This window comes from Chroicocephalus ridibundus, chromosome 2, assembly GCF_963924245.1.
Source record: "Chroicocephalus ridibundus chromosome 2, bChrRid1.1, whole genome shotgun sequence".
NCBI classification, from domain to species: Eukaryota; Metazoa; Chordata; class Aves; order Charadriiformes; family Laridae; genus Chroicocephalus; species Chroicocephalus ridibundus.
This window is the reverse complement of record NC_086285.1, coordinates 605,432-616,565: the sequence shown is the minus strand read 5'-3', so window position 1 is coordinate 616,565 and position 11,134 is coordinate 605,432. Positions and strand designations below refer to the sequence as shown.

Here is an 11,134-nt window from a genome sequence, read left to right as displayed (position 1 = left end):
TGAAGCCGCATCGCAGAGGAAACCCGGATGAGCTGTGGAACCTGGAACGTTCTGTCTTCTCCCACGCCCGTACCCCTGGGACCGGCACCGCAGGGCAGAGCTGAAAGCCCCGAGACACCAAGGAGAGACCTCAACCTCGGGCGTTGATGGAAGAGCCCAGGCTGCCTGCGTTGACCTGGGGAGGGCAACACAGCGTCCCCTTCCCGGCTGACCCCAGCTGCAGCTCCCCGATGGACACCGGTGGCAGGGGAAGGGTGACGGGTCCCAACACCGTGCCCTGGGGCAGGCGCCGCTTTGACCCGAGGAACATCTCAGCTCCCACAGCCGCTCTCGCGCTCCCCGCCCGGTGGAGAAGGGCTTTGGCCATCCCTCCTCTTCCTCCCCAACCAGCCCTCGTGTCCCCGTCACGCATCACAAGCAAGCGACCGGTGGCTTCTCCAAGAGAAGTTTATTTAGTTTATAATCTCCCTCGGAAATACGTGGTGATTACATGAGGACTCCCTGGGCTGGAGCGCGGCGCGTGTCCGTGGAGCGGAGTGCGTGTCCCAGACGGAGGTGGACACGCTGGAGCGGGTCCATCAAAGAGGACCGGGCTATCGAAGCATCTGACAGATGGGGAGAGGCCGGGACTGGAGAAGAGGAAGCCGAGGGGATCCTGCCCGCACCTGATGGGGACCAAGTGGTGCCCGGTGTCGGGACGAGACGGGGTGGGCGCAAACGGAAACGTGTGGAATTCCATTTAAGCGTCAGGAAGCTTTTTCACTGAGGGTGACGCAGCGCTGGCACAGGCTGCCCAAGGAGGTGGTGGTGTCTCCATCCCTGGAGGTGTCCAAAACCCAACGGGTTCGTGGTCCTGAGCAACCAGTTCTGGGGGACCCTGCTCGAGCAGGGCTTGGGCTGGCCGATCTCTAGAGGTCCCTGCCAGCCTCCATGTTCCTATGTCTCTCTGATTCGTCATCACCACAAAATACGGGACTTGGGAACAAGAAGGAAATTCAGGAAAACCATAGCAAAAACAAAGAAAAGTACCTTGAAACCCACAAGCATGCGGCATGGCAGAGCTGAGGATCGCTCCATCATTTTCCTCTCCGCTTTGTGCCTCCCCATGTGATACTCCACTTTCTCCTGCGTTAAAGAGGGCTCCAGGAACATGGCGTTGCCGTACCACTTGCCCCCGTTCTCCCGCACCACCTGGTAGACCATTGCCATCAGCTTGGCGACCTGCTGGTCCCGTCGGGCACCGACTGCTCTGGTGTGGAAGCTGCAGTACCTTCTCCCGCACTGCAGGATCAGGTCCAGGAGCGCGTTGCTGCTGTCAGAGCACAGGTGCTCCTGCAGCGAGCCCTCCGCCGCCTCTTCTGCGTGAGCGAGTAAGACGATGGTGTGCCTCAAAACGTGGACTCCAAAAATGTCCTGCAGCCTCTGCACGGCCTTCGTGTCCTCCTCGAAGAATTGGCCCAGCTTGGTTACCAGCAGCAGCGCGTGGGGGCCCGGGGAGGACAGCCTGACGCAATGACTAATTTCTTTGTACGCCTGGCCGATGGCAATTCTCGGATTGAGGATATCGGCCGTGTCAATGACCGTGACGTCCTCGTCGCCCCAGCGCCCTTGCGCTTGGGAGCAGCTCGAGGTCACCGTCTGGGTGCCAAAGTTGGACCTGAACACGCGTTCTCCGAGGAGGATGTTCCCGGTGGAGCTTTTCCCTGCCCTGCTCCTCCCGACCAGGAGGAGCCTCAGCCCTGAGCCCTCGCTGTCCCCGGGCAGCACGGGAATGGGAACGCGCTGGATGGCCACGGCCACGCTGCACGGACAAAAAACAGACGTACACGACTCCCGTTAGTGCCACGGTGTTGCCCAGGCCGCGTCCCCGGGACTGTCCCCTCAGGAGACCCTCCCCAGGGCTGTCGGGGTGTGGGGGGGGGGTGTGGGGACGCCGGTACCATCCCTTGGGGACCCTTGAAGCGTGCCGTCTTGCCCAACCTGCTCCCCCCTGGGTATTCCCGCTTGCCAAACAGGCTTTGCGCAGGCAAGAGTTCAGCGAGGAGAAACCAGCTCCCTCCTCGCGCGGCTCCGCTGGCTGCCCGGGCACGCCTGGCCTCCCTTCCTCCCCCCCACCGCCATCCCCCCCCCCCCAAAAAAAAACCCCATCCCTTCCAGGCAGTGTGAAGCCTCGCACGTCTCCCTCCCCTGCCCCTTCCAACCCCGTACCTTGGTGCTGCGCCCAGCCGGGGCTTCCCCCCCGCAGCCGTGGAGTCCTTCCCTTCTCCTGGTGCCCCTCTGCCGGCGCTCGGAGCGAGGCCGGACGGGGTCTTGCTCTGCCCATGGGGGCAAGGCTTGTCCTGGGGCTCGGGCTCCTTCTTGGGGGTGCCGGCGGAGAGCTGGAGGGTGGCAGAGACCATGTCCCCTCGGAGGCTGCTGGAGCCACCACGCGCGGCGACGGCGGTGGCAGCCTGTGGCGAAGTCCTCGGGTTGAAGCCGGGGCGGCACGAAGACCCTTCGGGGCGCCGGCTGCTCCCCACGGCGCGAGGCTGCCGAAACGCTGCCGGGGCTGCGGGAAGACGGGGTCTAAAAAGGGCAGAGCCGGAGCACGTGGCAGACGGGGGGAAGGTTCGTCAGACGGCCCCCCGCTTCCTGCCTGCCCCTCCGCTCGCCCTGAAGCGTGACCCTGCGCCGACCACAAAGCCCCGGCCGCGCGGCTGACGTGATGATTAGAAGCCAAAGTTGTGGGGTGGGCAGGACTGGTGTGCCCCGGAGTGCCGGTTCACTGCCGGTACCTCTGCGTGTCACCATCGGTGTCCGTGCCATGCTCCTGGTACCTCTACATGCCACCATTGGCATCCGTGCCATGCTCCCAGTACCTCTGAATGCCACCATGGGTGTCCAGGTGTCCGTGCCGTGCTCCCAGTACCTCTGAATGCCACTGTGGGTGTCCATGCCATGCTCCCGGTACCTCTGCATGTCACCATGGGTGTCCATGCCGTCCTCCTGGTACCTCTGCGTGCCACCATCAGTGTCCGTGCCATGCTCCTGGTACCTCTACATGCCACCATGGGTGCCCGGGTGTCTGTGCCATGCTCCTGGTACCTCTGAATGCCACCATGGCTGTCCGTGCCATGCTCCTGGTACCTCTACATGCCACCATTGGCATCCGTGCCATGCTCCCAGTACCTCGGAATGCCACCGTAAATATCTGTGCCACGTTCCTGGTACCTCTGAATGCCACCGTGGGTGTCCAGGTGTCCATGCCACACTCCCGGTACTTCTGAATGCCACCATTGGTGTCCGTGCCATGCTCCCAGTACCTCTACATGCCACCATGGGTGTCCGTGCCATGCTCCTGGTACCTCTACATGCCACCATCAGTGCCCATGCCATGGTCCCGGTACCTCTGCATGTCACCCTTGGTGTCCGTGCCATGCTCCTGGTACCTCTACATGCCACCATGGGTGTCCGTGCCATGGTCCCGGTACCTCTACATGCCACCATGGGTGTCTGTGCCACGCTCCTGGTACCTCTGAATGCCACCATCAGTGGAAAAGGGGGAAAGGGGGGGTCCTGCATGTCCCCAGGGGGCGAGCGGTGCTGCCGTGGGGCTGTGCCCCTCCAGCACGGCTCTGCCGGGCAGCCACCGCATGGCATCCGTGTCCCACCACGGAGGAGACCTGCTCGGCCTCGGGCACCGCCGGGGGTCTGGCATGTCCTGACCCCCCCCTGCCCCCGTCACCCTCTGGGGGCTTCCAGCCCCCCGCGGCTCCGCTGGCCTGGCGGGACGGGGAGGGCCCCGGCCACGTGCGGCGAAAGCACCGAACCACAGAGAAATGGGGAAGAGGCCGATTTTCGGCCCGTTACTGGAAACGAAGCGGGTGGGCAGGAGAAAGCGAGACCTTGCCCCCCGCGCTGGGTCCCCGCGCCGGGGGGGGGGGGGTGACGTCCCGCCGGCACCCGCAGGTGTCCCGTCCTGTGACACCGGGGGGTTTTCCCCCGAAACGTCCCCGGGGGGGGTCACAAGTGTTTGTCACTTCTGCAGCCGGGGCAGCGGGGAGGGAAGTTCCCCCGTTTCCCATCCACGCAGACGTGACCCACCTCCCGCCTCCCCCTGGGCCCGGAGCCTCCGCGGCCCCCTGGGACCTGCCGTGGGGACGTGGCCACGTCCGGGTGCTCGAAGGTGTCAGGACGCGCTGGCACCTTCCCTGGACCCCAGGGAGCCCGGGGCCGGGGGGGGGGCAGCACCGGCCACGGAGCTCCCGGAGCTGTGACACCCGGTCTCGGCGTGGGGAACGGTCGGGCTGGGGCACGGGGACAGCGGGTGTCGGGGACAGCGGGTGTAGGGGACACCAGGACATGGGGACAGCGGGTGTCAGGGACATCAGGACGCAGGACACATGGACATTGGGACCCGAGACTTTGGGCCGTCGGGACACTGGGTGTCAGGTACTTTGGGACCCGGGGCACAGGGATGTCGGTACCCAGGACACGGGGACATCGGGATGCTGGATGTCGGGGACATCAGGACCCGGGACGTTGGGACATGGGGTGTCAGGGACACTGGGACTCAGGACACAGGGACGTGGGGACACAGGGACCCACGGACCTCGGAGACGAAGGGATCCAGGGACTAAGGGATGCCGAGGATCTAGAGATCGAGGGCCAGACGGTCCCAGGGACCCGGGGACATGGGGCTGCCCCCCACGTCTGGGGACAACCCGGGATGCCGGTGCTGTGCGGGGGCCCCGTTTTTCCCCACCGGCGGCGTGGGTGGGCGTCGGGCAAAGGGGAACCGCCGCCATAAAACCGGTGACGGGGCCGGGGGGAAGGCAGAGCCCGGCAGCCGGGAGGGACAGGGCAGGGAGGGGATGGCGGCCGCGCTGCCGGCGTTTGCGGGGCAGAGACGACCGGAGGGCACCGGGACGTGCCGCGAGGGAAACCTCGTGCCCACCGCAGCCCCGGCGCGAGCCGGCGGAGTGGTCCCCAAGCTTGGGTAGGGCCGGCGTTGGGGGTCTCCCAGCTCCCGGCCACCGTCTGTCCTGGTTACATCCCTCCCTTGGGACGGCGGAGGCGCAGCACCGGCTCTGCCGATCCCTGGGGCGGGATTCGGCGATCCTGGCAAGGAGAGGCCGGGACGGGCGCCCGCGAGGGGCTGGCAGGGGAGGCTGAGCCGGGGGGGGTCTCGCTCCGCCACCATCCCGCCAGCGACGTGGGGGCTTCGGCAGCCTGGAGATGGTGGAAAAACGAGCGGGAGATGGGGGCAAACGCCGCGGCCGCGTGGAGCCGGTGCCTCGGGGAGCGAGGCCACGCGTCCCGTGCCTCGCCGGCGGCGCCGAGCTGCTCAGGCCGGTGTGCCAGCGGCTCCGTCCTCGCCGAGGGACGGCCTCCATGGATGCACCCCAGCAGTGGCTGCGCCTGCCCCCCGAAACCCCCCCCCCTCCCGGTTCCCGGCTCGACAGCGCATTGCGAGCCGAAAACGGGGAATATAATTTGGGTTTTTTGTTTTGTTTTGTTTTGTTTTTTATCGCGTGTTCCCACGTTCGCATTCGCTCCCCGGCAGATCCCGGCTGGGTCAGAGCCGGCGCGGCCCCCACCCCCCCCCAGCCCTGGCTCTGCTCCGCGGCCCCGGGATGGGACGCAGGGACCCGGAGGGGCTCCGCGAGCTCCCAGCGAGACGGAAACACGGGATTTTCCGAGCTTAATTCATTTAATGATACACATGGAAGTACCTGCATTCCCACACAGCAGCGGCAGAGGAAGCGGCGGTGGGGGGGGGGGACGGACGGGGCAGCGCCGGGGTGGGGGGGGTCCCTGTGCGGGCACCCGCGGGGGGGCTTCGCTTCGCCTCTGGGGGCACCGAGGGGGAGCTGACGGGCAGCAGCCCCCCAGGACCACCCTCTGCACGGTGACGCCCTTTTTTTTTTTTTTGGGGGGGGGGGGGGGATGCGGTTGGGAAGGAAAAAATCCCTGGGTTTGGAAAAAAGCTGCTCCGGCTTGTTGTTACCCACGTGGAGCGTCCTGCCGGGGTGTCACAAAGTGCCACGTGTCGTCGTCCCCCCCCCGCCCCGCCATGGGGACGCTCAGCCCCGACGCTCGTCCTGGAGCCCGCGGCGTCGCACGAGGGGGGACGTGAGGGTGCGGGGGGTGGGGGTTCTGCGGGGGGGGGAAGCCCCGAGCCAGCTCCCTCGGGATTCGGCAGCAGTGGGGACGTTGCCGTCACCGGGAGCTGGGACAGTGCCGTGTGCTCGTCCCCCGCCGGGAAGGGCGGCTTTGCCGTCCCGGCTGCCGCTCACCTCTCCCAGCCACGCTCCGGCTCTCGGCCGCGCTTCGGTGTCGGCACGTCTCCGGAGACGCCGGGCGCTCGCCGTCTGCCCCGCCGCCCCATCCCGCACCTTCCTGGCCGGGCGCTCCCTGCCGCCGCTGGGTCATCCTTCGGCTCCTCGCGCCGGCACCGCCTCGGCACCTCGGCGCTGCCGGGACCGGGGGGCTCTGACTCGCCGGCAACCAGCACCCCGGCCATGCGGCGACGACGAGCGGGTTCACCGCGCCGGACCGCAGCCGGGGCACGCCGCGAGGAAACCTTCCTCCTCCTCTTCCTCCATGGTCTCTTGCCCTGGCCCAGGGGGTTTAAGCCGCGGCACGAGGCTGCGCCGCCGCGGTGCCGGGCAAAGGGGAGGTCGGGCACCCGGGGAAGCACGCGGGCTGTGTGAGGGCCCTCCTGGCGCGGCGGACGGTGGGGCCCGGGGCTACCGGCGCTGGCGGGACCGGCCTCGTGACCGTCAGGAGAAAAAAAAAACCCCAACGGAAGGACGAGGGGTGGGAAGTGGGTGAGGAAAACGGCCCCGGGGGTTCCCAGGCCGAGCAGGGGCTGCTGGCGCCCCTTCGTGCCGGACGCGGCTGCGTGCCGGCGGCTCCCTGTGCCGTCCCGTACCCCAGAAAGCCCGGGGGAGCGTCTAGTGACCCCCCAACTCCCTCCCTGGGGATGGAATTGCAGGTTGTGGGTGTTCCCGCAGTGCCTCGGCGGGGAATTATAGAATCATGGAATGGTTTGGGTGGGAAGGGACCTCAAAGCCCCCCCAGCGCCACCCCCTGCCCTGGGCAGGGACACCTCCCACCAGCCCAGGTTGCTCCAAGCCCCGGCCAACCTGCCCTTGAACCCCTCCAGGGATGGGGCAGCCACAGCTTCTCGGGGCAACCTGGGCCAGGGGGGCGGGGGGGGGCCCCCAAAAGCAGGGGGGCGGCGCGGGCAGGGGGTGCCGGGGCAGTGGAGGGTGGGGGGGGGGGGTCTCAGGTGAGGGCGGCCTCCTCCCCGTGGGTGCGCTGGTGGGCGGTGAGGTTGACCTTCTGGGCAAAGCTCTGGCCGCACTGGGCGCAGGCGAAGGGGGTCTGGCCGGCGTGGCTGCGCCGGTGGCTCCTCAGGGAGCCCTTTTGGCCGAAGGTCTTGCCGCAGTCGGGGCAGGCGAAGGGTCGCTCGCCCCCGCCGTGGCCGCGCTGGTGGGGGGCCGGGCCGCTGCTGGAGGCGAAGGGGCCGCCGGCCGCCTCATGCGGCTCCGGTGAACGGCGGCTGGCGCCGGGTTGGACCTCGGTGGCGGTGGTGGCGGCGGCGGTGGCGCCGGGCCGGTCCTCGGGGTGGGTGCGTTGGTGGTTGAGGAGGAACCGTTGCTCGCGGAAGCGCTTCCCGCAGCGCTGGCAGGAGAAGGGCTTCTCGCCGCTGTGGATGCGCTGGTGGGTGAGCAGGTTCTGCTTGAGGCTGAAGCTCTTCTGGCAGACGCCGCACTGGTAGGGCCGCTCCCCGGTGTGGATGCGCTGGTGGATGATGAGGTTGTGCTTGAGGCTGAAGGCTTTGCCGCACTCGGCGCAGATGAAGGCGCGTTCGCCGGCGTGGTGCTTCTGGTGCCGGGCGAGGCTGGGCTGCTGGCCGAAGCATTCCCCGCAGAGGATGCACTTGAACTCCTTCTCCGCCTCCTCCTCCGCCTGGCTGTGGATCACCAGCGCCTTCTCGTCCCCCAGGCCTTCCTCGCCGCCGGGGAAGGCGAAGGGGTTCTCGCCCGTGGGCGACGCCAGGTCCGTCATGGGGCTCCCGCCGCCGGGGCTCAGGGCGCCCGCATCCCTGGGGAGCGCAGACGGGGATGGCTGCGGCTCCCGGCCGGCACCCCCCGCCCCCCGGCAACTGGTGGCACCGGTCAAGTCGGGGGGGTGCGTGCGGGGGGATGCCGGGTCCGCCAGCATCCACCGACACCCCCTCGGGTGCTCCCACCCCCCCACCTCCCTGGCACCGGGGGTCTCCCCGACGCCGGGGTTGGGTGTCAAGCGGAGCGGGAAGCCGTGCCCGGACCTCGTGGCCTTTGGGCTAGCGGAGTCCGGGCAGTGGCTCAGGGAAAAGGGGAGGGGGGGGTGTGGGGGGGTCAGCCCCAGGTTGAGGAGGATGATGATGCGGGGCTGGGGGAGGGAGGGAGGGGGGTGTCCGGAGACCCCCGGCCGCGGCGGCGGGATGGAGCCGGGCTGCGCCGCAGTGCGCCGGGCCGAGCCCGGCCGGAGCGGCCGCGGGGGCGGGCAGGGTCCTCTCCCGGGGCGGGGGCGTGTGTGTGGGGGGGGTGTGTGTGTGTCCGTCCCCCCCCCCCACCTCCACCGCCGGTGCCCGTCCCTGTATCCCCCCCCCCAACCCCCGCCCGCAGCGCGTCCCCCGCCGCTGACCTGCCCCAGCGCCGCCGCCGCCGCCGCGTCCCGGCCCCGCCCGGCCCCGCCCGCCCGTGACGCACCGGCCCCGCCCGCGCCCGCTCCGCCCGGGGGCGGCGGGGACGGGCCGGCGGCAGCACCCCCCCCCCATCCTCCCCCCCCCACAGGCATCACCCCCCCCCCCCCCCCCCCCACCCCCCGGCAGCATCTTCATCCCCGGCGGCATCATCACCCCCCCCCCCCCGGGCAGCATCATCCCCCCCTGGGAAGCATCATCCCCCACCCCCCCGGGAAGCATCATCACCCCCCCGGTGGCATCACACACACACACACACACACACACACACCCCCACCCCCGGCAGCATCTTCCCCCCTCCCCAGGAAGCACCCCCCCCCACCCCCCACCCCCGCAAGCATCTTCATCCCCGGCGGCAGCATCACCCCCCCGGGAAGCATCACCCCCCCCATCATCACCCCCCCCTCGGGAAGCATCACCCCCCCCATCATCACCCCCCCCTCGGGAAGCATCACACCCCCCCCCCCGAAAACATCTTCATCCCCGGCAGCATCATCACCCCCCCCCGGGCATCATCACACCCCCCCCCATCATCATCATCACCCCCCCGGGAAGCATCACCCCCCCCAGCATCATCACCCCCCCCAGCATCATCACCCCCCCGGGAAGCATCACCCCCCCCCCCGGCAGCGTCTTCCCCGCCCCCCTGGGAAGCATCACCCCCCCCACCCCCCCCCGCCGAAAGCATCTTCATCCCCGGCAGCATCATCACGCCCCCCCCCCCCGGGCAGCATCACCCCCCCCTCGGCATCCCGCCCCCCCCGGCAGCATCTTCATCCCCGGCAGCATCTTTCCGCGCCCCCCCCCCCCCCCGCCTCCGGTTATCGCCACCCCCCCGCCCCAGGAAGCCTCTTCCCCCCCCCGGCAGCATCACCCCCACCCCCACCCCCCCCAGCATCCACTCCCCCCCGGCAGCATCGCTCCCCCCTCCCCCAGCGTCACCCCCCCACCGTCATCCCCTCCCCCACCATCATCCCCTCCTCCCCCACCATCGTGTCCCCCCCCCCAACATCCCCCCCCCGCCCCCAGTATCACCCCATCCCCCCAGCAGCATCCCCCCCTCCCGTGAACCATCGCCCCCCCCCCCCCGGCAGCATCCCCTGCCCCCCAAACATCGCCCCCCCCCCCCCAAAGGACACCCCCAACCAAGGACAATGTCACCCCTCCGCTCCCTCCCCCCGGGGCCGATCCCCGGATCTGGCCCCAAATTACCCCAAAACCAGAGGAACCGGCCCGGCCGCCCCAGCGGGTCTGGTGGGACGGGGAGCGCCCAAACCTGGGGGGGGGGGGGTCACACAGCACAGCTCCCCCCCCCCCAAAACTCACCCCACGGTGGGATGCCGCCGTCCCCGTCCCTGATCCAGGGTGTCCCCGTCCCGTCCCCCCCCCCCCATTTTTCCTGGAGCCCCTTGAGGGACTGGAAGGGGCTCCAAGGTCCCCCCCCCCCGGAGCCTTCTCTTCCCTGAACCCCCCCCCCCCGAGTTTGGCGGCGACCCCATCCGTTAAACCCCCCCGAGAAAACGAGAAGAGCCAAGTGGACGCGGGGACGAGACCCCCCCCCGTCCCCCCCCCCCACCGTCCCCCTCCCCGCGAGCGCCCCGACCCCGACCCTTCCCAGGAGCCCGCTGTGAGAAAGCTTTTATTTTAAATAACCTCAAAAAAATAGAATTGCCAGGACCCGAAATGCTGCTGGAGGGGAGGGGAGGGGAGGGGGTGTCTGCCCCGGGGGGGGGGGGGACACACACACGACGACGATGGGGGCTGACGCCCACCCCCAACCTGCCAGATTTTTGGGTGCCGGGACCCCTCTGCCAGGCGGCTCCCACCCGGTTGCTTCGTGCTCCGGTTGTGACCGTCCCGGTGTCCCCCCCGTCCCCTCCCCAGCCCCGGGGCAGGTGACACCCCCTTAGGATATTCCCCCCCCCCCCCCAAAAAATACGCCGGTGAGTAGCTGGGCAGCGGTAACGCCATCCCTCGCGTCTGCCACCAAGGACACGGTCCCTGCGCCACCGCCGACACGCGGATGACGGGGACGACGGGGACAACGATGGGGACGACGAGTTTCCGTCCCCGGCCCCGAGATTCGTTTCCCCTTTTGGGATTAAAACGCGCTTCGAAGCCCCACCGTCCTCGGAAGCGCCCGGTTCCCGTTTTCTTCCTCCCCGAGCGCCCGACGAAGCGCTTTTCTCCCGGGAACCGACGAGGAGCCGGTGACGAGCCCCCCGGCACGCAACCAGCCTCTCCACGCCGCTGCCGGGACGCGACGCCGGCGGGGAAAAACTCGCCGGGAGTTGCCGCGGCGGAGGCCTACAGCCATCGCCGCTTCCCCCCGCCGCGGCCTGACGCGGCCGCGTTACCTGGGTGGGCGGGGGGGGTCACACGCGTTACTGGAGGAGC

General features: G+C 69.2%; 2 protein-coding genes across 3 annotated transcripts in view; both read right to left on the bottom strand.

Annotated features, from left to right (window-relative positions):
- Positions 1-439: 439 nt before the first annotated feature.
- On the bottom strand, positions 440-3,303 carry LOC134510945 (GTPase IMAP family member 1-like). Of its 2 annotated transcripts, XM_063324165.1 has the most exons (3): positions 3,127-3,303; positions 2,209-3,084; positions 440-1,801 (listed from the first exon to the last, which is right to left on the bottom strand). In XM_063324165.1, the coding sequence occupies exons 2-3, from the start codon at positions 2,397-2,399 to the stop codon at positions 958-960; spliced, it is 1,035 nt and encodes a 344-aa protein (XP_063180235.1). In that variant the 5' UTR covers positions 2,400-3,084; positions 3,127-3,303; the 3' UTR covers positions 440-957. The 2 variants fall into 2 exon arrangements, with proteins under 2 accessions (XP_063180235.1, XP_063180234.1); XM_063324164.1 differs by having other exon boundaries at positions 2,209-3,303.
- A 2,433-nt stretch (positions 3,304-5,736) lies between these two features.
- LOC134510947 (oocyte zinc finger protein XlCOF26) overlaps positions 5,737-11,134 on the bottom strand; it is a 125,204-nt gene continuing 119,806 nt past the window's right edge. The window contains exons 2-3 of the mRNA XM_063324168.1: positions 8,680-8,706; positions 5,737-8,095 (exon numbers count right to left, since the gene is read on the bottom strand). Coding sequence (XP_063180238.1) covers positions 7,273-8,058 — 786 coding nt within the window. The 5' untranslated portion in view covers positions 8,059-8,095; positions 8,680-8,706 and the 3' untranslated portion in view covers positions 5,737-7,272. The remainder of the gene's footprint in view (positions 8,096-8,679; positions 8,707-11,134) is intronic.

What these genes read in the sequence shown, in the direction of transcription:
- LOC134510945 (XM_063324164.1), bottom strand. Translation starts at nt 2,399, where the DNA reads ATGGTCTCTGCCACCCTCCAGCTCTCCGCCGGCACCCCCAAGAAGGAG. An exon ending in CGGCTGGGCGCAGCACCAAG is followed by an intron (nt 1,802 to 2,208) that starts GTACGGGGTTGG and finishes TTGTCCGTGCAG; the next exon opens with CGTGGCCGTGGCCATCCAGC.